Below are 23,276 nucleotides of genomic sequence, written 5' to 3'. Positions count from 1 at the left end.
GAGTAACATTAGACTTGTACAATAGGATCTGGTTTGAAAATGGAAGTTTACTTTGGGATTATGGGATGGCAGTAATCAGTTGGTTCCACTGTGTCTGTGAAGTGTGTAGATTTAGGATGACATTATCACTCTGTCTCAGTGTCAACTGACTGTTCTGGCCAGGGTGTTGCAACACTACCTTAGCATTGTTTCCTTGGATTTTCTTAATGACTGTGTCCCTTCCATGTCTTGAAAAGCAATAGAGATCTCTTACCTTGTGGTATTTTATGGGTGTTGCAGTTCTAACTGTCCTAAGCCTTCACCTATCAATACTCTTCCTAGTGACCATATTTATTTCTTTATATGGCTATAGACGCTGAATATCAGAGCTGAAAAATTCTCCATTCCGCATCATATGAAGACTTGCTGCCCCTGTCCTTTACTGTTATCTTCCTTTAGATATTTTTCTTCTACTTTTCTAGATCATCTTCCTATGGCCTCATTTTCAGCTTTTGGAATTTCTGCAAGTGAGATTCGGTGGTTGACAATTTTCCCATTATGCCTTCCCTTGGATGCCTTTTACCTTCATCCTGGAAGGATTATTTGCTTGGTTTCCAACTCCACAATAGTTTCTTTCTTCAATGCCTCTGTCCTTCTGGCTACTGAAAATATCCATCATCCTTATTGTTATCCATTGTAGCTAATGTCTTTCTCCATGGCTGATTAATATCCTGTCATCTTTGCTGGTCTATGCCTTCATAATAAAGTATAGGACTATGTGATTATGTTTATTCATTTAGATTAAGACTCACTGACTTTTTTGTGGCTTGGTCACTTATAGAAAATTCTCCATCAATATTATTTGAATAAGATTTCTTTCTGATTGTGATTTCTATTTCAACTTCTAGCTTTCATTTTTGTCCTTTATTTTGCATCTCTGTGCTGCAGTTGATTCCTTCAGCTGCATTGAATAAGTGATTTGATTTTGTTTTCATTATTGGAAACTGAATCTCGTGTTTTACACGTGCTGAGAATGTGCTTTCCCACTGACCTTTCCTCAGTTCTGCTAACATTGCTCACACTGCTCAGCTTGAGAGGATATGTAAAAGTTAATATAATCTATTTAAACAACTGTTTGGGGTATTAAATAGGAATTTGTTAACTATTTAAGTGACTTTTCTTATTTCTTTGAACATACTGCACATTGTTTTTTGACTCTCATAACATCAGCATCTGGAGTTTCTACCATTTTTATTCACACATGGTGCTTCATTTTTACCATTTTAACAACAACTTTATTAAAGAATAACAGCATGTGTCCTTCATATGTAAGGAACACACAGAGAACTAATTAATATTAACCCAGGTAAATAAAAAGAAGTCTATGTAGAGATGTATCATGGGGAAGAAAAAACTATTAAAGGCATTAAATATACAGATAACTTATCTGGAAAGCAGTCTTTTAGTAATGTTAATTAATTTCTTCTGAGTCTTACCTCTCAGGAAATGAATCAATTTTCCAACAACTTTGTGCACTTTCCAGCTCTGTGATGAGTTTTGATCAAGGGTTGTGCTTTGTTTCTTCTCTATTGCTTTTTTACACTTTAAACCTGACTTGCACTTAAACAGCTCAGTTTTCTTCTTTTCTTGTTATCCTGCTTTATTTTCTTTTTTATTGCATGACTTTAGGTTCCTAAGAATAGGACTATTCCTTAGGATTTTTAGTCATAACATCAATATTTTTTGAAAGTGGAATTTGCATATCTATGCTACAGCCAAACAGATACTGAGTGGCTGTATAGTAAATTTTAAGTTGCAGTGCAACCAGTGCATATATAGTCCTCTTTCAGAAACAAGTTGTATACTGACCTCTCCTTTTCATTATTCAACACACGTTTATTTCCTACATCAAGTGGGAGAACTAGGCAAGGACAAATGTAACTATATTCCATTCTGTTAAAAAAATTAGTTAGATGAATTTAACATAACCATATATCCTAAATTCTTTGACCAAATTTTAGTGGAGTATAAAAATGGCGTTTCTTTGTATAATTTTTCTTCTCTAGAGTTGCCAACATAACTACTATGAGGACGCAAAAGCCTATGGATTCAAAAATAAACTAATTATAGTTGCAGCTGAAACAGCTGGAAATGGATTATATAATTTTATTGTACCTCTCAGGGCATATTATAGACCAAAGAAAGAATTAAATCCCATAGTTCTGCTATTGGATAACCCGTAAGTATATTTTAAGATACACAAACAGACAGAGCTTTTAATTTTCCTGTACATTAAATAATTTATGTAAATTTAATGAAACTACTTTAAATCAGATACATTATGGTGCAGAATTCAATGGGAGATAGAGTATATGCTATGATGTGAAACATTATTGATTATGATCATGTTTCAACAATACTAGTTTTATACCACTGCAATGGAGACTTTTATTTGAAATTAATATGCAAATGGTCATCTACTCATGGGACCAGTGGAAAGAAGCCACTGAAATACTATCACAAATTTCCTCAACAAGCCTGGAACACACCTGCCAAAATTGTAGTTTTGTTCTTTAGCCATTTAATATCAGAGGAGCATTTATTGGTCTGCCTTTATATTTTATATTATGGAATGTTATTGTGTATTTTACTTATGCTAATGTTCATATACGGTAACAAAAAGCAAGTTGTGCTGTATCACATATGTATGCCTGGAAACCTTTAGGTTGATTTACTTTGTTAAATATGACTACTTCAGCATTTTCCAAATCCTATAGATGAATACATAGGTCCCTGAATAAAAAGGTCAAAACATTTTATTTTAAACTTACAGTGCCCTTCTCTGTAATTGTAAATAAATGGTTAGTGTTAGAAGATATTAAAGCATAGGAAAAGAAAGCCCAGGAGTGTGACAATCAGTGTGTAGGATGGCCATAACAATACAAGGATTGCTAAGCTCCTCCTAGTCTTTTCAGTACACATAATTCTGGAGGTTCTCTGTGGGGAAGCTGCAGCTTAGTTGGAACTCCAGATATTTCAGTTAACTAAGTAAAATGCTGAGTTTGGGGCTGTTTTTCTATAAGAGGCTGTCATAACACTACAAACAGAATTTAAAATGGGCATTTCAGAGTGTCATAGTGTCGTGCTTATGAATGAATAGATCAAACTGACTCAGTGAAACCCCCCCCAGTAATAGAAATAAAGAAGGAAGAACCTTTAAAAAGAAGACATGGGACTGTGTTCAGAACACCCTCTGCCAGTGTTCATGCTGGACAGATCTCTTCCTCATGTTATTTCAATATAAAATTTGGTTTCCTGATACACAGTTCTTCCCTAACCGCCCTGAAAATATCTTTTCTTTTTCCCCAAATTTAGAGATTTCATTCTACTTAGGAAATAGAGGTATACTTCTCCTTTTCAGTCTCCAGTCATAAAGTAATCCTGATTCAGACATTTATTCCCTTTACCTCATTAGCATATAAAACATGGTCCAAACCATCACGTTCTTTTTTATTTTGAATAAAAAGTCACTAACATTTCTGATTCCTGGAGCAATGGTTCATTCATCAGGATTATATACTTCTGTGATTCTTTGAATGGCCTTACTTTCTGAATCAGATTAATCACACAAAACATAAGAAAACTTCCTTCTCTGAATTACTGACAGGTCACTTTTTTCTCTTTAAGGTCAACTATTTCTGTGTAAATATGGCCTTTCTGTGCTATCTTTCATGAATGAAACCATGCAGACTAATTTAAGAAGTTGGTGTGCTTTGCCAGCACATGGCTTATAATAGTAGTAAATGTTAAATATTCACATTTTAGTTTTTATTTTGCATTTTATACATTCATATTACATAGAAATCCTGGCACCGGAGAGATGTATTCAGGGAGTTAGCAGTCTTAAGGCTTGCATTTAATTTAAAATTTTGAGTAAATTTTTGTTATCGATGCATTGAAGCAGAGATAAAGATGTAATGACATCCAAGTAAAGTTCCCATGGTTGATTGTCGAGTTAGGTCCAGCTATGTAAGAACTAATTCATTGTTCTTTCCTCTGGAGCTTACCCTAATTTATAGGTTTTATTACACACATATGAGCAATATGCATTGTTTTCAGTTAGTTTTATAGACAACAATCTAACTTAACTTCTGATATTTACCCACCTCACCAATTGCTGACAATCTGAAATATAAATCTCCACATGGTTCTGTTGTTCACTGATTTCTGCTGAGCATAATTTTATTTAAGTTTAATGTTTTAATTAGCATATATCACATATTATGATTATTACAATTTATTTACCAAATTCCAAGAACATGATATAAAACCTTCAGCTTCTTGTGTATGTCTCAAAAATGATGTCTAATGTTTTTACTTATCTTCATTTCCTTTGATGAAGAATGAGGAATAAAATCTGGACTACAATAACTAATGCTCCTGGGAGTTCTATGCAATCTTTACTCCCCCTTTGAAACAATGGAACACCTGTTGCTCTGAAATGGCTTCTGTTCTGCAATTGATTGTACAAAATTACATAGAATGCTGCTCTTCTCCTTAAAACAGATCCATAGTCCCATAACTTTTACAATCATCATCCTTTATACTTTGGCAAGTATTACTTAATTTTGAGGTTACGATGAAGTTTGTTTTTTTTTTGTTTTGTTTTTTTTTTTTGAGACAGGGTTTCTCTGTGTAGCTTTGGAGCCTATCCTGGCACTCGCTCTGGAGACCAGGCTGGCCTCGAACTCAGAGTGCTGGGATTAAAGGCGTGTGCCACCAACGCCCAGCTATGACTAAGTTTAAAAGAGCAGTGGTGAAGCTAATATTATGCAAATGACTATTGAGATAAATTAACCAAAAAGTCCAAATTAATTCCATATAAAATATAGATGTGTCATAAATGTGAAGTATTAAAATGTAAATCCAGTTAATTCTGCCAACACATAATAGTATGAAATAGTTGTTCAGAATATTTCCAAATAGAAAGACTTGCACATTTCAATGGTTATCAAATGAAAGTCTGGCACACTGAAAACATCTTTTCTGTGGCTCATCAAAGCAACTCTGATCTGTCCACAGTTCATCAGAGTGATGTCAGTTCTGGTTGGTCACCATCTGTTCTCCTTGGTATGTAGAACTAGAAAGATTACAAATATTTTTAATATACCCTTTACTTTAAATGTAATTTTTCTGAAATTTAGCTGGAAGTCAAAGCTAGCATCTTTTACCCAAGGTTATACCACAAAGTGCCAGACCAGACAAGATGGTGTGCTTTCAGGGTAGTATGGGATAGCCAAGCTGCCGTAGTACACACCTTTAATTCCAGCACTCTGGAGGCAGAGGCAGGTGGATGTGTGTAAGTTCCAGGCCAGCCTGGTCTACAGAATGAATTCCAGGACCGACAGGGCTGTTACACAGAGAAACCCTGACTTGAAAAGAAAAAAAAAATGTGGCATGTACACACTGATGCCATTAATTTTTACACTGATAACTTGTTAAATCAATCAACCTCTTTGCATATAGTACCTAAACACTTCAGCTTATTTACAAATTATTGCTAAAATATATGATAAACCAATCCCCCCTTGTCCTATAGAAATATACACTTTTGTTGCAGGTAGACAAAAATGAGATTTAAGCTTAACTTATAGAGCAACCTGGGCCATGTGTATTCTTGTGGTCTCATCTCATATTTTTTTTCTTTAATTTGAAAATGGTGAGAAAATTTAAGTTATAACATACTAGAGCAAAATCTGACCTATGTGACAGCCTGAAAATGCTAAAATTTCTTCTCCTATTAAAACATTTAACATCATTACTATTTAAATTAATGGAAAGGTCTTATCTAAAAACCCAGTTGATAAGACAAAACAGTCTGGAGATATGGTTCAGTGAAACAGTGCTTGCCTACCATGTGAGAGACCCTAGCTTTGAGCACTAGCAAAACATGCACACACACACACACACACACACACACACACACACACACACACACACACACACACACACACATTCATTTTAAGTACTTGCAACTAAGCTTAAAGCTTTTAAAAAATTATAGGAGTAGAAGTGTTTTGCCTACCTGCATTTCTGTGCAATGCTGGATGGACTAAAGCCTACCAAGCAGGGAAGAGGGAGTTTGATTCCTGGAACTAAAGGTATAGAGTTTTGAGCTGCCTATGGATGTTGGGAAATATTCAGGCCCTCTGGCAGAGCTGCCGATATTCTTAAGTGCTGAGCCATCTCTATAGCTCTTGATCGAACAATTAAAAAAACTAAATCGAATGCCTAAAAGTATAGTTGTAATATATTGATGAGATAACTATTGCCCATAAAAATATATTACTTTTTCCTTGAAGTTGAAATGAAAATATTGCGTGTATTAATTTAATTGAACAGAGAAGTGCTCTTGAGTTTTGCAAATTGGTAAAGTTTATGAGCCTTTTCACTGTCTGGCAAAGTTTTAATATACAAAGTGTTGTTGTGAGAGATTTATGAAGATATGAGTCTTCATATTCACATATTCAGTGTTCTCAGTAGACTCTACAGTTAGAGCTGTAATTAACTAATGTGCTTATTTACTTTTACTTGTTAACATTGGCTGCTTTGAATATTTTTGACATTTCTTTATTTATAACTGGTTAATTTGTCGCTTAGTTTGGGTGTGGTCTATGAACTTGTTCTGATCTATACCTATTTCCTTGACATATTTTTCAATGTCTTTTAGATTAAAAAAGAGCTAAATCATTTCTTTATACATTAAATCTTGATTTATCTATTTTGTATAAACAACAAGTTTTACATTTCTTTTAACATGGTTACATTATTGTGAAATTTATAGATAAGTCATTTGATCCTTTTCACCATGTTTCTTTAAGGTCAATTCTAACTGAACAGATAGGCTTGTCTATTTGACAGCCAGAAAAAAATTCCACACATTTTATTCACTTTTATTAATAATTTTCTTATATTTTAAACTTTTCATTGTACTTTGAGGACATACCTTAAAAAAAATCAAGGGACATATTTGTAATGAATGCTGTATGTGTTTGTTTAGTTTCTCAATAATACTGCTTCTCAATGGAAAGTTGTGCTTTCCAATTCACTGTCTCCCATGAGTAGTAAAATTGACCAATTATGTCTTATTCAAATATTAAGTTGCTTGGAGTTGTAACTATTGTTGTCAACTCAGTTAAATGAGCAGTTACAAAATATCTGAATGCAAAATTATTTATCCTTTTATATATCTAGCTTCTTTTAAATCATAGAGGAGCGTTAAAGCTAACATGTTTCTCAGGTATATGTATTTACAGAGTTTAGGGTACTTGATTTTCCTTTGATGTAGTTGCAATCACATGAAGATGAATAGTGTAATTTTTATTTAAAAGCAAGTTCAGGCTCATTTTAAATACATGTTGTAAATACGTCATGAATAAAATTCATGAGTTTTCTTTAAAAGGGGCTTTCTTCTAAAAATTAAAGTTTGTTTTCTCTACCAGTCAAAGCAGGGAAAAAAATCTATGAAGGTCTTATCTTGAATTTTAAATCTCACATGATGGTGTCTATAACATAAGGAGATATGTGACCCAATAACCTGAGAACATTTATTACTCAGAAAACTTTAAGACTTAATGAATTTTATGATTCAAATATGCAATGGTTTGTAAAAGCATAGACTGGAAACCCAGTGAGGAAAATTGCACAAAGAGATAGTGTAAAGAAATTGAAATGATCTGAACCTAAAAGAATATGGCAGATTAAAATAGATACCACCATAACACATGTACGTATCGACAATTAATAATTAAGAATAATACTTTAAAAGCCTGAAACAAAGAGGCTAGTATTGTAAAATTAGCCCAAAATATGAAGGCAAAATTATTTTTCAGACCCCAAACACCTTGATCTTTCAATGCTATTGGTGCTATAATTGTGAGATATATCAAGATCCCCAAAACATTGCACTCCTAATGTTAGAAGCAACAAAGTGTCTAGGAACAGAATTGAAATCTGTATCCTAAATACCACAAGTATGTATGTTAGAATAGTGACTGAAAACAACATATATCAAGAGCTTTAAGGATGCTTAACGACTCATAATAGTCTCTGCTCTGTGGATGCTTGGGTTCTTGATGAAACTGATGTCCAAAAGTCATCTAAAGGTGTGTATGCCTATGTTATACTTAAAATAGGCAAATATGATTTATGCATAAAATAATTCAGTATTTTCAAAACTGAATTATGTAATTTAAAACCATGTAAAAGTGCTGGTGCACTCAATATTACAAATAAATTCAATGGGGGAGGAATTTAGTCAAAATGTTAACAGTATCATCATTTGGAAGGTTTTGTTATCACATTGCTGTATTGAACTTTATCTTTAGGGTTTAAAGAGATAGGAGGGGAATCAACTTGTAGAAAATAGTTAGGAAAAAACTGATCCAACTGAGGATCAGCATCTGGGAAATTGCAAGTGTTCTCTCATTACCTTGACCTAGAATTTCCCTCTCGTACTTGCCAAATTCCCACTCATCTGTCAACATACAAAGTAAATATTACCTCTCTGTAATATTCTCCCATTCTGTCTCCTGGATGCACCCAGTGTTTTTTGTTTACTTTAATAATAAAACATATTGCATTTTCATGATTTTGTATATGCACTTAAAATTCTACATATCTTATAAAATAATTGGCCATGGTTTTTAAATATAAAAGAATACATTTCATCGCTCACTAAATAAAGTTTGGGTCTGTATATTCTGAGTGAATGAATGTATGAATTGAAAACTTGCCGGGCGTTGGTGGCGCACGCCTTTAAGCACTCGGGAGGCAGAGGCAGGCGGATCACTGTGAGTTTGAGGCCAGCCTGGTCTCCAGAGCTGGAGTGCCAGGATAGACTCCAAAGCTACACAGAGAAACCCTGTCTCGAAAAAAAAAAAAAGAAAAGAAAAAGAAAGAAAGAAAGAAAGAAAGAAAGAAAGAAAGAAAGAAAGAAAGAAAGACTTAAGTGGATGTAACTTACTAATTGAGTTCTAAACAAGCTGAAAGGTTATAGTTTCTTTGCTGTGCTTAGAAGTGAAGATTTCAGTTATAATGAACATTTGTCCAATGATATACATTAGGGTAAGACTGTAGAGATAAACATGGAACAGGACCAATGTAACTTTATATAACACAGTTTTTCATGCATGTATAGACTTTATACCTGACACATTGAGATACAAAGCGTGTTGTGATTATATACATTCCATAGACAAGTCTCTCTGGATACTCAAGCTTACTAACTATTCTTTAAAGGCTTTTGTGGTGCTTGAGGTCATCTGAGAAAATAAAAACCATTTGCTCTTCATTATCTAATCCTCTTCTACATTGGGTAACTGAACTAATTGATAAACATTTCGTCCTAACCTAGAGTAATACTGAGGGATTTTTGTAGAATTATACCATAATGTTTCTGATTTATAATTCTCAGTTCTTTAGTGTATCATACATTTCATAAGAATTGTAAATGATATTCTGAAGCAAAAGAACAATTTAGGATGTATCTTGTCTTTGGTTTTGAAAATGTGAACTATGAACTTGCTTCCCTTCCCTAGAAGTGCTGCCCCTGTTGTGACACTGTGTTTCATTTTGTAACCCATCTGCTACATAGGCCAGATATGCATTTTCTGGATGCAATCTGTTGGTTTCCAATGGTTTACTACATGGTGGGCTCTATTGACAAGTAGGTGACAACATCTATGGTACATGACTAGTGTAGTGTCCTGTGGTCTGTCAAGTTCTGTGTCTTGTTCCTGCATGATGAGTGTACTTTGTCGTGTGGATACAGTAAATATGGTGACCCATGAATGCAGAGCTCATGTCTCTGTGTTTTGCATCTCCAATCATACTGCCTAAGCCGTAATTCAATACTGCATTGCAGCATACCTTGCTGCATGGCAAATTGGTGCACACTATTTGTAAAGCTTTTTCAGTCTTGTGGCTCTTTCAAAAGCAGTATTTTTTGCAGTAATATTATCGCTAAAGTGGCACCAAAAAATACTTTTAAAATTTCACATTGCAACGCCATAAGGCCATTACCATACCTTGAAATACAAATAGTAACAATTTCATAATTTATAATGATATCATTTGCTAATTGAAATATTATGTCACACATATAACTATGTAATGCAGTAACATAAAATGTAAATATATATTAGCACCATTAATTAGAAAATGTAAATTATTACCAGGCAGTTAACATGAAATGCTACTGCAAAATATTTATGGCGATCAAAAAAGAAATTTATAGAATAAAATTCCCAAGGAGGAGATGAACTAGGATTGATTGATTATAAAGGAATACATATTGAAAGTGGGTCACCATATCTATATGCACGTGTATATATTAGAGAGGGAATTATATATGGAGTGTCCCTGTATAATTCTTGTTTGCTTTATTTGAATTTTCATGAAAAATAAAACCTATTTGGAACAAGAATACTTCCTCACACTTGTCAATTTCACATTCTAGTCCTTAGTAAAACTGAGTAATGGAAGAGAGAAAAAGGCATAACAGGTTAGAGCAACTTTTGGTTTTACTGCTCTCTGATTGATTTTCATTGGCTGCCATCTGGTGGCTGACCTATGTAATGCAACCATGCTTTTAAAAATGATACAAAATAAAGACGTAGCAGAGAGAAGATAGGCAGGAGTCATAAAAATAAGTTCATAACCTACTCAAAAAAGCTATTTTGTTAAATAGAAAACTTAAATCTTGGAGAACATATATAATCTATATGCCTCATTAATACCATCCGAATTATATGTATTACCTATAAATTCTAACACATATTTTAGTAATAATTCAACGTCCTTAGTAACTACAACAGGGAATATGGTAAAGATGGATCAATGGAGGCACCTGAGAGCAGGTGGATACAGGAAACTTAGAACACTTAGGAAAATTTGTCCGGCATAACATCATTTTGTGAAATTATTTATGCTTTGACTTAGTAAAACTGACTTGCAAGTTTCTATTTTCCTTCTATAAAATTCTAATAGAGAATTTTGATGGAGAAAAAGCTTTTGAAGGCTGAAATATGAGGAAATAGCTTGAAATTAATAGACATCTAGAAGTAAGATGACTTAGTGTTCATCTTATTCTCCATAACTGACCACAGCTTTTTTTTTTTTTTTCACCTTTTTCCTGTGATGCTGTGGCTCTTGGATGAAGGAATTGCAAATGCTGACAAGCACATTACCACTTGCCTAAGCCCCCAGTCCCTGCCTGATGCCTTCTAAAATGTAGTTTAATCGATGCAGGAATAAGTGCAATGAATCTTCTGCACCTAAAATCTGGTATACTATGGATTTAATCTTGAAAATAATAATTGTGTGCATTGGATGCTAATATTCTGGCCTATTTTCTCGTGGAAATTTTTGGGGGATGATTTTGTTTTTAAGTTTTATCTATAAAACCTCTGTCACAAAATAGCTCCAAATTCAAAGGCAGTATTTGTCTTTTTTTTCCTGGATTATTCCTGAAGGTACTAGGCTGAGTCCTTGGTAATGCCTCTGTCAGGTACGTGGCTATGTGATCAAAACACGTGCTTTAAAGAGATGTGTGGAGACTAACTCTAATGAGCAGCAGTAGTGACAGTAGGTGTTCAAATTTTGTTTTTACGGTTTTGATGAAGAGGTCTGGGCTGATTTTCTTTCTATCTGTGTTCACTGTACCCACTGAACCCTGTAACTACAACATTCCTGTACTGGGTCTAGTTTAGTCTCACACCATTTTGTCCCGATTGTGTGCGCTTTTTTTTTTTTCTTTTTTTTTCTTTTTTTTTTTTTTTTTTTTTGTTTTGTCCATACAAAGCAAGGACAGTGAAACTGTTGCCCTTCTTCACCCTCAATGGTAAACATCCTTTTCTTTAATTTGCAAGGAAACTGCAGGGACAGGAGCAAACACTGACTAGGTAAAACGTAATTGTACTCTAGTTTTTCTAGTCACCTCATGCAGACAAAGAAACTTGGGCCATTCAATCCCTTTCAATCCCTTCCTGAAAACTTGTTCTAGCTTTATGGTAGCATTTTAACACACACACATACACACACACACACACACACACACACACACACACACACACACACCATACTCTCTTTGTAGTGCAGGAAAAATCTGCAGTATATAGTTCTTACATTAATAAATGTAGACATTTAAAAATACTTATCACATGGCTTTACACTTCTACAATAGCTTTGTCAACTGAATTAGTATAGTCCTTGCCCCTCTTATACTCCCACAAAAAGCTCCTTAGAAACTTGAGCCAATTGTAATGTACAATCCTTGAGTAGTACATTCACTGTAATAAAGAATTGTTATCATTATCATGATTTCTATTTACTGTTAATGTAGCAAGTGTTACTAAAAACAGATACCAAATATGGGTTCTTTGGAACAGTTGGTATCTGAAGAATTCTGATTTACGTATCACCAGATCATATTTCATCATGAGTCTCCTTAGTGCCTGTGTTCCCTATTAAATTCAGCTACAAGCACAACATTCATAGGCCTACCAATAAGCAAATTTGGACATTGATTGAGGTATTGTGGTTTATTTAAAGCCATCTTTTTTTTCCTTGTGGATTTTTATCAAAGCCTAGATGACTTGCTCAGGTGTGGCGTGACCTTTGCAGCCAACATGGTGGTGGTGGACAAAGAAAGCACCATGAGTGCAGAGGAGGATTACATGGCAGATGCTAAAACGATTGTGAATGTGCAAACACTTTTCAGGTACGTGTCTGCTCTTTGTGTTTTCCGATGTAAAGTATTTGATTCTACCTGTGCATGAGGAGTGACCATGTGACAGGAAGCCTGGCCTTGGGTCCTTTGTTTATTCATTTGATCATGAAACAAATTCTTATTTAGTACATAACTTGAAAGTTTCACTGTCACAGATGGCATAAATTTCTGTTTTGTGAATGAGCATTTAGAAGCTCAAAGGAAATGTGTGACCTACTGAATTAATACAGTAACTCAAATCTTGTCAAGTCTTTCACCATTCTCTTTCATTCATCTTTGTGCCTTCCTTGGTAGCAATGACTATGCCAATTCCAAATATGTCAGTTTATAGGGTGAGTTCAGAATTCTCAGGTAGTAACTTAGGTGTGAGCCCCAATTAGTATGACATTTTGATTTGTGGTTTTTAGGGACTTCCTTTCTCTAAATATCAATATATCACTTTCAAGGCTACTTATGATTTAAATATTTTAATATATCATTATTTGGATATCAAGATACCAAAAATATATCATATCTTGGAACATACTTGTTATTTTAAATATATGTATTAACATTATATACTATAATTATGAGCCATACAACTGCCAGTTTCATGTGACACAATGGAAAATTGAGAAAACTTACCCTACTAGAGACAGCAGCAAAGGCCATTGGGCACCATGTCCACCTGTCATCACTAACTTTATGACCTAAGTGTTTTCCTTATCTCATTGAACTATAATTTCCCACATCCATAAATCTCTGAGAAAATTAATTCACCTACCTTGAAATGGCAATGTAATAACTACCACACCCAGAAAAATATACCCTGAATTTACATGAGAATTGCTAGCTCTAGCAGGAAGAATATATACTGTCATGTTCTTACAGTGTGGTAGCCCATGCATAATACAGCTAATCTGACTGTCCTGGATAGAGCATTGAAAACTAATGTAGGATTTATTGAAAACATGCCCTTTGTAAGCAACTTGTTTCCTTAGAGAATGAAAGGAGGAATAAATTCAATGTTGAGGTCCACAGCTAGTGCATAAAGTAAGAAAAAACATAATTCTTTTCCTTCCATGCTTTCCAAAAGCTAATTATTGTTTTTAGAGATGAGTTTCAAACTAAATGTGCTATTTTACTTCCAGTGTCCTGTCTTTAATTCTGTAATGACAGTTAAGGTTGTTTAAATCTTTATTATCTACTCTTTGAATGGATTATATGATTCCTAGATAACAATAACTCTTTGTCTTGCTGATAGGTATCAAGGTATTAATTAATTATTTGAAACTGACTGACCAGAGTTATTTTAGAGAAGACACAAAGCAGATCTTCTCTCAGGACCTGGCTGATGGATGGATGCATGAATGAATGAGTGAATGAATGAATGAATGAATGGTGAGTGAATAATGTAAGATCCCTCAAAGACTAGTTTCATCTTTCTTTAAGAAGGGCTCGTTCCTACATGAAGAATCACAACCAACTAGGAATTCTGAGAACAGGAGAAAGTTCTCCTCCAGGAAAGAGTACAATTGGTTATCCAGTTCCAAGTGGTCAGCTCTGAAATCATATTTGGACAAACCTTACAGGGACTGAGGAGATTGTATTAATATATTTACGAATGTATCAGTCAGCAAGTAAAGAAATCAAGGTCTTAATTGAAAGACAGCAACTGAGAGTATGGGGGAGGATTTGGAGGTAGCAAAGAGAAGGGGGAAATGGTATTTTAATTCCCAGAATCAAAAAATCAGAAGAGTAGGATATTTTAGAAATTGCATAATTTTTATGACATTTAGGTGAACAAACTCCAAAAGAATTTCAGAAGAACTGGTAAATAATTTTTTAATTTTTATTTTAATTAGAAAGATTATTTTACATGTCAATCCTAGGTCCCTCTCACTTCCTTCCTCCCCTAACCCCCCCCCCCAAGTAACACTCTACCTATCCCATACTATTTCTGCTCCCCAGGGAGGGTGAGTTCTTCCATGGGGGGGATAATCTTCTAAGTCTGTCATAGTCTTTGGGATAAGGCCTAGGCCAAACCCCTTGTGTCTAGGCTCGGGAAGTATCCCTCCATGTGGGATGGGCTCCCAAAGTCCATTCCTATGCTAGGGATAAGTACTGATCCACTACAAGGGGCTCCATAGATTTCCAAGGTCTCCTCACTGACACCATATTCAGGGGGTCTGAATCAGTCTCATGCTGGTTTCTCATTTTTTCCTAACATCCATAAATCTTCATATTCCTATAACCACCTTGTATTCTCTGAACTGATTCATCCACCATTTCTCTGTCCCTAATTAAGCTTTACTCCCTCTGCCCAGACTGAATTCCAGCCCTTCACTCCATATGTCAATTTATAGATCTTCACTAAGAAACCTGCCAATGTGCAGAGTAAAATTGTAAGTTTTTCTTTTCCCTCATTCTATTAATTGTTTTCTAATATCAGACCAAGTGCTAACTTTTCTACCACTTCTGGGAGTCTCATGCTCACCCTGAAAGCATCTCACCAAACCCCCATGATGCCACCAACTGACAAATGTCCTAAGCCTGGCTCGAGGAAATCAGTGACTCTGACAAAGAAAACCTGTTTGTCTTTTCAAATCTATCTTCTCTTTCCCAGCTGTGCTGAAGTGTAGATGTATAGATTAAGATACACGGGACTTGATTAAATATAGGTTAATTTTATTCGGGGAGAAGTCACTTACATAAGAAACTGATGACTTGCAGGTTCCAGCTCCAAAGATCCACACCCAGGCTGCTCTCTGAGACCCGACCGGAACCAAGAGAGAGAGAGCCTATCCCTGACCCCAGTCCAAATACCACACACTCACATATGCACCTGTGACCACGCCCAAATAGGCGTGATCAGCACCACAGGTGTGGCTGGGTGGATGTCTCACTACACAGAAGTATCTTTTTTGCCCATCTATTGTTCTCCTTGCAAAAACTAATAAAATTGTCCTTCAGTTTACTTCTGACTGTGTTTTTAAATTCAGCAAATGTAAGAGCCAACAACGGGAAACCTGTGTTCTCCAGCAACAAGATAAAGAAAAGGAAATTTAAAAGGACCAGGACAAAGGAAATTAATCACTATCAGTGGCAACTCCTGTGTTATGTAAATCCCTCTGCTGGAATAACTAGCTGATAAAGATGAAGTCTACCTTTTGTGATTAAGGCTAGCTTTGTGGCTCTAGGGAAAACTGCAGGCTCCAGAAGCTTAACAGGCTAAGTTTGGCCACTCATCACTATATGCCAGTTAAGAGACAAGTTGTCTTAATTTGTGTTTCTGTTGCTGTCATAAACACCTTATCCCAAAGCAATTTGGGGATAAGAAGTAGTTTGTTTCAGCTCACAGGTTACTGTCTGCTTTTGTTGGGAGTCAGGGAAGGAACACAGGCAGGACAGTGAAGAACACTACCAACTGGCTTGCTTTCCCTGACTTGTCCAGCTTGCTTTTTTAATACAGCCAGGTCCTTCCTTCAAGAAATGACTCGACCCAGAGTGGACTAGGTTTTCATGCATTAGTTAACAATGAACAGAATGCCTCACAGATATGATCCAGGAAGAAATCCCTCACCGAGGGTTCCTCTTTCTCAAATGTGTCGTTAACAACAAAAGCTACCTGTATGAAACAGGGAATGGTGAAAAGTAGAGAAATGAGATTTAAACCAGTGTACTGCATAAAACAGAACAAGAGGATCCAGTGGTTCAAAGTTCATCTTCAGTTTGTCATTGAGCACTTTGAATTTAAATAGACAAAGAGTTGGGTCACAGGGCAAAAGTTTTGAAGAATAGAGAAATCCTGGCCAATTTATGGCTCCATTCAACATTGTCTCAGCATGGTCTCTATAAGACAGTCAGAAGTTGTCTCTGCTGTCACAGCTGTAGCTGAGAGGTGAAGTTGTAATAAGGTGGTTGGTCCTTCCTTCTCCAGGATACTCCTTTGCCATCACAGACAAGTACCCTATGTGGTGAGTAGGAGAAATTTTCTGGCAGAACACTGCATACTTGACCATACTGTGTCCAACAAGTAGTTAGACTGAGAAGGATCTCTGTTTTTAAAAGAAAATTAGAAAGGTATTCATGAAGTCTGTCTGTGTCAAAATACATTAAGTTAGAAAAGACAGATCAAAATTGAAGAAATTCCCTCATTTCTTTATCAGAGATAATTTTAGTAACTTAATTATTTTGTTAAATATAAATATTTTTAACATATATACCAAAAGGTTCATATTTTTAGACAAATGAGGTACATGTAATATCAATTTTCTATAAAGATAGTTAGGATTCCATTCATTTTGTTTTTACACCTCAACCTTGAGTGACTGTGGTGATACTCTAAATTTATGGGAAAATGCCCTAAGCAAATATAAACAGAAGGCCAGTAGAAGACAAGATGACAGTGTTAGGTAATCAGGCATAAGAACCTTTCTTATATCAGACCTCAAACCCATTTCTGTGTGTGGCTGTGTAAAAGCAAGTCACTGTGAAGTCCAGGCAGACCTTAGACACATGATTGTCTTGCTTCAACCTCACAATCATAAGATTATAAACATGACCCACTGAGGGTGAACTCTCCTGTCCTTCCATCCAGTACCCCAATAACCTTAGAGATATATGCTTGATTGATAGCTTAGACTTGTTTCTTCTTCTTTATTATTATTTTTTATTTTTCTCCATTTTTAATTTAAATTAGAAACAAGATTGTTTTACATGTCAATCCCAGTTCCCTCTCCCACCCCTCCTCCCCTGGCCCCACTAACACCCCACTTATCCTATACCATTTTTGCTCCCCAGGGAGAGTGACACCTCCATGGGGGGGTCTTCAGAGTCTGTCATATCATTTGGGATAGGACATAGGCCCTCCCCTGTGTGTCTAGGCTGAGGGAGTATCCCTCTATGTGAAATGGACTCCCAAAGTCCATGCCTATGCTGGGAATACGTACTGATCTATTTATTACAAGAGGTCCCATAGATTTCTGGGGCCTCCTCACTGACACCCACATTCATGGAGTATGGATCAGTTCCATGCTGGTTTCCCAGTGATCAGTCTGGGGGCCAAGAGCTCCCCTTTGTTCAGGTCAGCTGTTTCTGTGGGTTTCATAAGCCTGGTCTTGATTCCTTTGCTCATCATTCCTCCTTCTCTGAAAGTGGATTCCAGTTTACTTCAGTGTTTAACCATGGGTATCTGCTTCTACTTCTATCAGCTGAAGGCTCCAGGATGGTATATAAGTTAGTTGTCAATCTCATTATCAGGGGAGGGCATTTAAGGGAGCCTCTCTACTGTTTCTTAGATGGTTAGTTGGTGTCATCCTTGTAGATCTCTGGACATTTTCCTAGTGCCTGATTTCTCTTTAAACCTATACTGACTCCCTCTCTGATGATATCTCTTATTTTGCTCTTCTTTATTCTTCCCCCTACACAACCTTCCTGCTCCCTTATGTCCTCCTCACCCCTCCACTTCTCCCCTTCTCATTCTCCTATCTCCCTCTTTCCTCCCACCATGCTCCCTTTTGCTCAGGAGATCTTCTCCCTTTCCCCTCTCCTGGGGAACATGTATGTCTCTCTTAGAGTACTCCTGAAGATACCAGAAAATGGAAAGATCTCCCATGCTCTTGGATAGGTATGATCAACATTATAAAAATGGCAATCTTGCCAAAAGCAATATACACATTCAATGCAATCCCCATCAAAATACCGGCACAATTCTTCACAGACCTTGAAAGAACAATACTCAACTTTATATGGAGAAATGAAAGACCCAGGATAGCCAAAACAACCCTGTACAATAAAGGAACTTCTGGAGGCATCACCATTCCTGACTTCAAGTTCTATTATAGAGCTATAGTCCTGAAAACAGCTTGGTATTGAAACAAAAATAGACAGGTAGACCAAGGGAATCAAATTGAAAACCCTGATATTAATCCACATACCTATGAACATCTGATTTTTGACAAAGAAGCTAAAGATATACAATGGAATAAAGAAAGCATCTTCAACAAATGGTCCTGACATAACTGGATTAGGACATGTAGGAGATTGCAGATAGACACATATCTATCGCCATACACAAAGCTTAAGTCCAAATGGATGAAAGACCTCAACATAAATCCAGCCACACTGAACCTCTTAGAAGACAAAGTGGGAAGTGTCCTTGAATGAATTTGTACAGGAGACAGCTTCCTGAACATTACACCTGTAGCACAGTCACTGAAGTCGACAATTAATAAATGGGACCTCCTGAAACTGAGAAGCAAAAGACACAGTCAGCAAGACAAAATGGCAACAAACAAAATGGAAAAAGATATTCACCAACCCCATATCCAACAGAGGGTTGATGTCCAAAATTTACAATGAACTCAAGAAGCTAATTTCCAAAACACCAAATATTCCAATTAAAAAGTGGGGTACAGAATTAAATAAAGAATTCTCAATAGAGGAATCTAAAATGGCTGAAAGACACATAAGAAAGTGTTCAATATCCTAAGCCATCAGGGAAATGCAACTCAAAACAACTCTGAGATACCATCTTAATCCTGTCAGAATGGCTAAAATCAAAAATACCAATGATATCTTATGCTGGAGAGGATGTGGAGAAAAGTGAACACTCCTCCACTGCTGGTGGTTGTGCAAACTTGTACAGTCACTTTGGAAATCAGTATGGTGATTCCTCAGGAAAATGGGAATCAGTCTACCACAAGATCCAGCAATTCCACTCTTAGGCATATACCCAAAAGAAGCACATACATTTTTTTACTTTTTAAACAACTTTTTTTACATACAATCCCAGTTTTCTCTCCCTCTTGTCCTCCTACTCCCCTCACCTTTTCCCCACCCCACCTCTATTAACTCCTTAGAGAGGGTGAGACCTCCCATGAGGAATCAACAAAGACTATCACATCACTTGAGGCAGGATCAAGGCCCTCCCCTGTATCTAGGCTAAGCAAAGTATCTCTCCATACAGAATAGACTCCAAAAAGCTAGTTCATGCACTAGGGAAAAATACTAGTTCCCTTCACTAGTTCTTATAACTTAAATTAACTGGTATATTAACCTATGTACTGTCCCGAGGCTCCATTACCTCATGCATGTACTTCCTACAAGACTCACTCTTTTTCTTTTGGCATCTCTTCGGACTCCACCTTGCTTCTTCCCCATGTCATCCTCCTCTGGCTCTCCTGCACAATCCCTTCTTGTTCAGCTATAGGCCATTCAGCTCTTTATTAATTAATAGGAGTAATACATATTTACATTATACAAAGATTGTTACACTGCACCCCACCATGCCAGGTGTGACTTCATTTTAATTCTGCAACCTTCTCCCTTGACATAGTTATTTGGTCCTAACTGCCCTCCTTTGTCTGAATGAGATCTTTCAGAAAATAGGTGACCAGTGTCCAGGAGTTAGTGAGTTAGTGAGCCTCCAAAGGTCTTCTGTCAAGAACATGTTCCTCCTTTTCCATGTCATTTTCTCTGCTTTGTAGCTGATGTCCAGTATCTAAAAGACATAGTTCAGGTTCTCTATAATTAGGAGCTGGACTCTGACAACATGCCAACAGAGAACAGTGGCAATGTTTTAAAATACAATCAGCAAATAAAAAGATATAAGAGCAAAAGCTTAAACACAAAAAGATGTTTGAAAAAAAAGAGTACTTGTGATATATCTTAGGAATTTTAATTTTCTTTAATCTTCTTATATATATCCTCTTTAAGATTTATCCCCCCGACAATCCTTTGTGATTTACTTAGGCCTTCCATAATATGCGATTTTCCCCTTTGTTAACAATTTCTCTTTGGCACTGTAGAACAATCTGCTCACTTTTTTTAGGACTAATCTTATTTTATCAAACAAAAATCCTGCCTTGTCTTTTTTTTTATTCAAACTTTCTTTATCAAAAGTACATAATCGTAGTAATTCAGTTCAGTACTTATCCCTAGCATAGGTGTGGAGTTTGGGAGCCCATTCCACATAGAGGGATACTCCCTGAGCCAAGACACAGGGGGTGGGCCTAGGCCCTATCCCAAAGGATATGATAGACTCCGATGACACCCTATGGAAGGCCTCACCCTCCAGGGGGAGCAGAAATGATATGTGATAGGTAGGGTTTTAGTTGGGGGGTTGGTAGGGGAGGAGAGGAGGGAAAGGGAACTGGTAAAACAATCTTGTTTCTAATTCAAATTAAAAAAATATCTGAAAAAAAAGTACATCATCATGCTTGTCCCTGTTTCTTGGTTCACATATCTCCTTTTCTTTTTTAATATAATGATACACAGCAACAAAAAATATGAATTATTTTTTAAAAATAGTTGAATAGAGCTGGGCATTGGTGGTGCATGCCTTTAATCCCAGCACTTGGGAGGCAGAGGCAGGCAGATCTCTGTGAGTTTGAGACCAGCCTGGTCTATGAGAGCTAGTTCCAGAACAGCCTCCAAAGCCACAGAGAAACCCTGTCTTGAAAAACTAAAAAAAAAAAAAAAAATAGTTGAATAGAAATAATATTCATTCAACACATTAAGATTACCTAGGAGCTCTCTTGGTAAACTGGTTCTCTGACACATGTGCACCACATATTCTGAGCATGGTGATATAAACAGGAAACTTTAGTGCTAAAGAAGTAGAGGCAGAAAGATCAAAAGATCAATATCATATTTTGTTAAATAGCAAGTTTAAGACTAGTCTGGTCTACACCAAAAACTGTCAACCTATCTATCAACCAGTAAATAACATGTCCTCAGATTGTTAAATTTAAAAGTTCTTTTATATTGCAAGTCCTAGGAAGATTTTACTGTCACTCATATTATTTTAAGGCTCTTTTCTACATTTTGTCATTGTTTCACTAAAGTCTGAATTAAAGAAGGTCATGTTCCAGGGATGGATCTCCAAGATGGCAGAAATTCCTTGGAAGGTGACCATAATTGTATATGCAACAAGATAAAAGTGATAGAAAATTACTCTTAAGAATTGACAGAGATATTAGACAGCTGCTTTATTTCACAAGGAACAAGAGGGAAACAGAAGTCTTTGCCCTTCAGTGCATATTAAACAAGAAACTTGCTCTTGGTGCCAATGTTATTCTGGGCCTAGTGCACTTCAATATAAACAAAGGGGAAAAAAGTATCTTTGTCACTCTTCTAATGCTAAGAAGAGACACCAGGACCAATACAACTCAGGACCAATACAACTCCTAGAAAGGAAAGCATTTAGCTGGGACCTTGTTTACAATTTTAGGAATTAGTCTTTTATCATCATGGGTGGGGAGAGCATGGTGCTGGAGAAGTAACTACAAGAGTTATATGCTGATCCATAGGCAGAAGACAAAGAGAAAGACTGGCATGGGCTTTTGAAATCTCAAACCAACCCTACTCCAACCAAGTTATGCCTAAACCAACAAATCCACACCTCAGAATTCTTCTCAAATAATCCATCCCTTAGTGACTAAGCATTAAAGTATATGAGCCTATGGGGGACATTTTCATTCAAACCACCACAAGGGAAAAAAGAAACAAAACAAAACAAATGACAACAACAACAAAACAATAGAAAAAGAAATGGAAAGGAAGGAAAAGAGAAGGAGAAAGAGGCAGAGAGAAAAAAGAAGAAGGAAAACAGGCTTGAGGAGATAGAGAGTAAGAATTCATAGAGTTCTCTCACAGGACCCGAGTCTGGCTCTCAGATCCCATGCGTGGCAGTTCACAACTACCTGTAACACTAGCTCCAGGAAGAGACTCCCTTTTCCGGCATCTGTGAGACCTGCTGTCATGTGCACATAACCACATACACACACTAACATAATTAAAAATAAAAAGTAAATCATTGCTTTGCTACCTGTAACTCTGGTAAGGTAATCAGTAACTTTTCAAAGACTTGCCATGTCTGAGGTTCTCCTGCAGTCTTTCCTTTCCCTCTTTTCCATTCTCAAGATATCTTAGGCTTTTCTTGAAATGCTGAATGGAGTTAATGTCTGCCAGCATTAACCTTATACTCCTCCAAAGCCATCTGCACTGGGGAGTAAGAGGGTGTTAACACATAACAAATCATTAGCGATGTTTACATGCTAAACTATTAATATGTATATTCATATTTATTTATGCAGTGTATCATATAAGTGTGTTTTTGCAAGTCAGATTATAAAAGCCTCCCTATCTCTCTGTCTGTTCCTTCTGTTCTGATCAGTCTGATTAGTAGTCCCAAAGATATGCAGTGATGGCAGGACCACAAAGAGCTTCCATTCTGGTATGTTTTGTGTCAAGATGAAATTATTTCACCAGAATAACTTAAATAGGTCTTTTTGTTTTTATTTCTGACTCCTTTTTTTCCTCCAATGGAAACTTAAGGAACTTAGAGGACTAAGGGAACGTTAATCCATTGAAAATACTGGAAATGTTCTCAACTACTGAGCCGTATCCTAGCCCTACAATGTCATTTTACTAGTTATTTTGTTCTGGGATTTTTTTTTGAGACAGGTTCTCACTGGGTAGATCAAGTTGGCATCAAACTGGAAATCCTCCTACCCACAATTTC

The 23,276-nt window shown here is 36.2% G+C and overlaps 1 protein-coding gene across 3 annotated transcripts in view; it reads left to right on the top strand.

The window, feature by feature from the left end:
* Kcnt2 (potassium sodium-activated channel subfamily T member 2) overlaps positions 1 to 23,276 on the top strand; it is a 339,295-nt gene that overhangs the window by 267,766 nt on the left and 48,253 nt on the right. For 2 of the 3 annotated variants that reach the window (XM_035445603.1, XM_027417432.2), the window contains 2 exons: positions 2,046 to 2,218; positions 12,626 to 12,760. In XM_035445603.1, coding sequence (XP_035301494.1) covers positions 2,046 to 2,218; positions 12,626 to 12,760 — 308 coding nt within the window. Of the gene's footprint in view, positions 1 to 2,045; positions 2,219 to 9,634; positions 9,707 to 12,625; positions 12,761 to 23,276 lie in introns of all 3 variants that reach the window. The other variant, XM_035445602.1, reaches the window with a different exon arrangement.

This window comes from Cricetulus griseus, chromosome 5 (genome assembly GCF_003668045.3).
Source record: "Cricetulus griseus strain 17A/GY chromosome 5, alternate assembly CriGri-PICRH-1.0, whole genome shotgun sequence".
NCBI lineage: Eukaryota > Metazoa > Chordata > Mammalia > Rodentia > Cricetidae > Cricetulus > Cricetulus griseus.
Note: the sequence above shows the minus strand (reverse complement) of the source record. Positions and strands in the feature narration are given on the sequence as shown.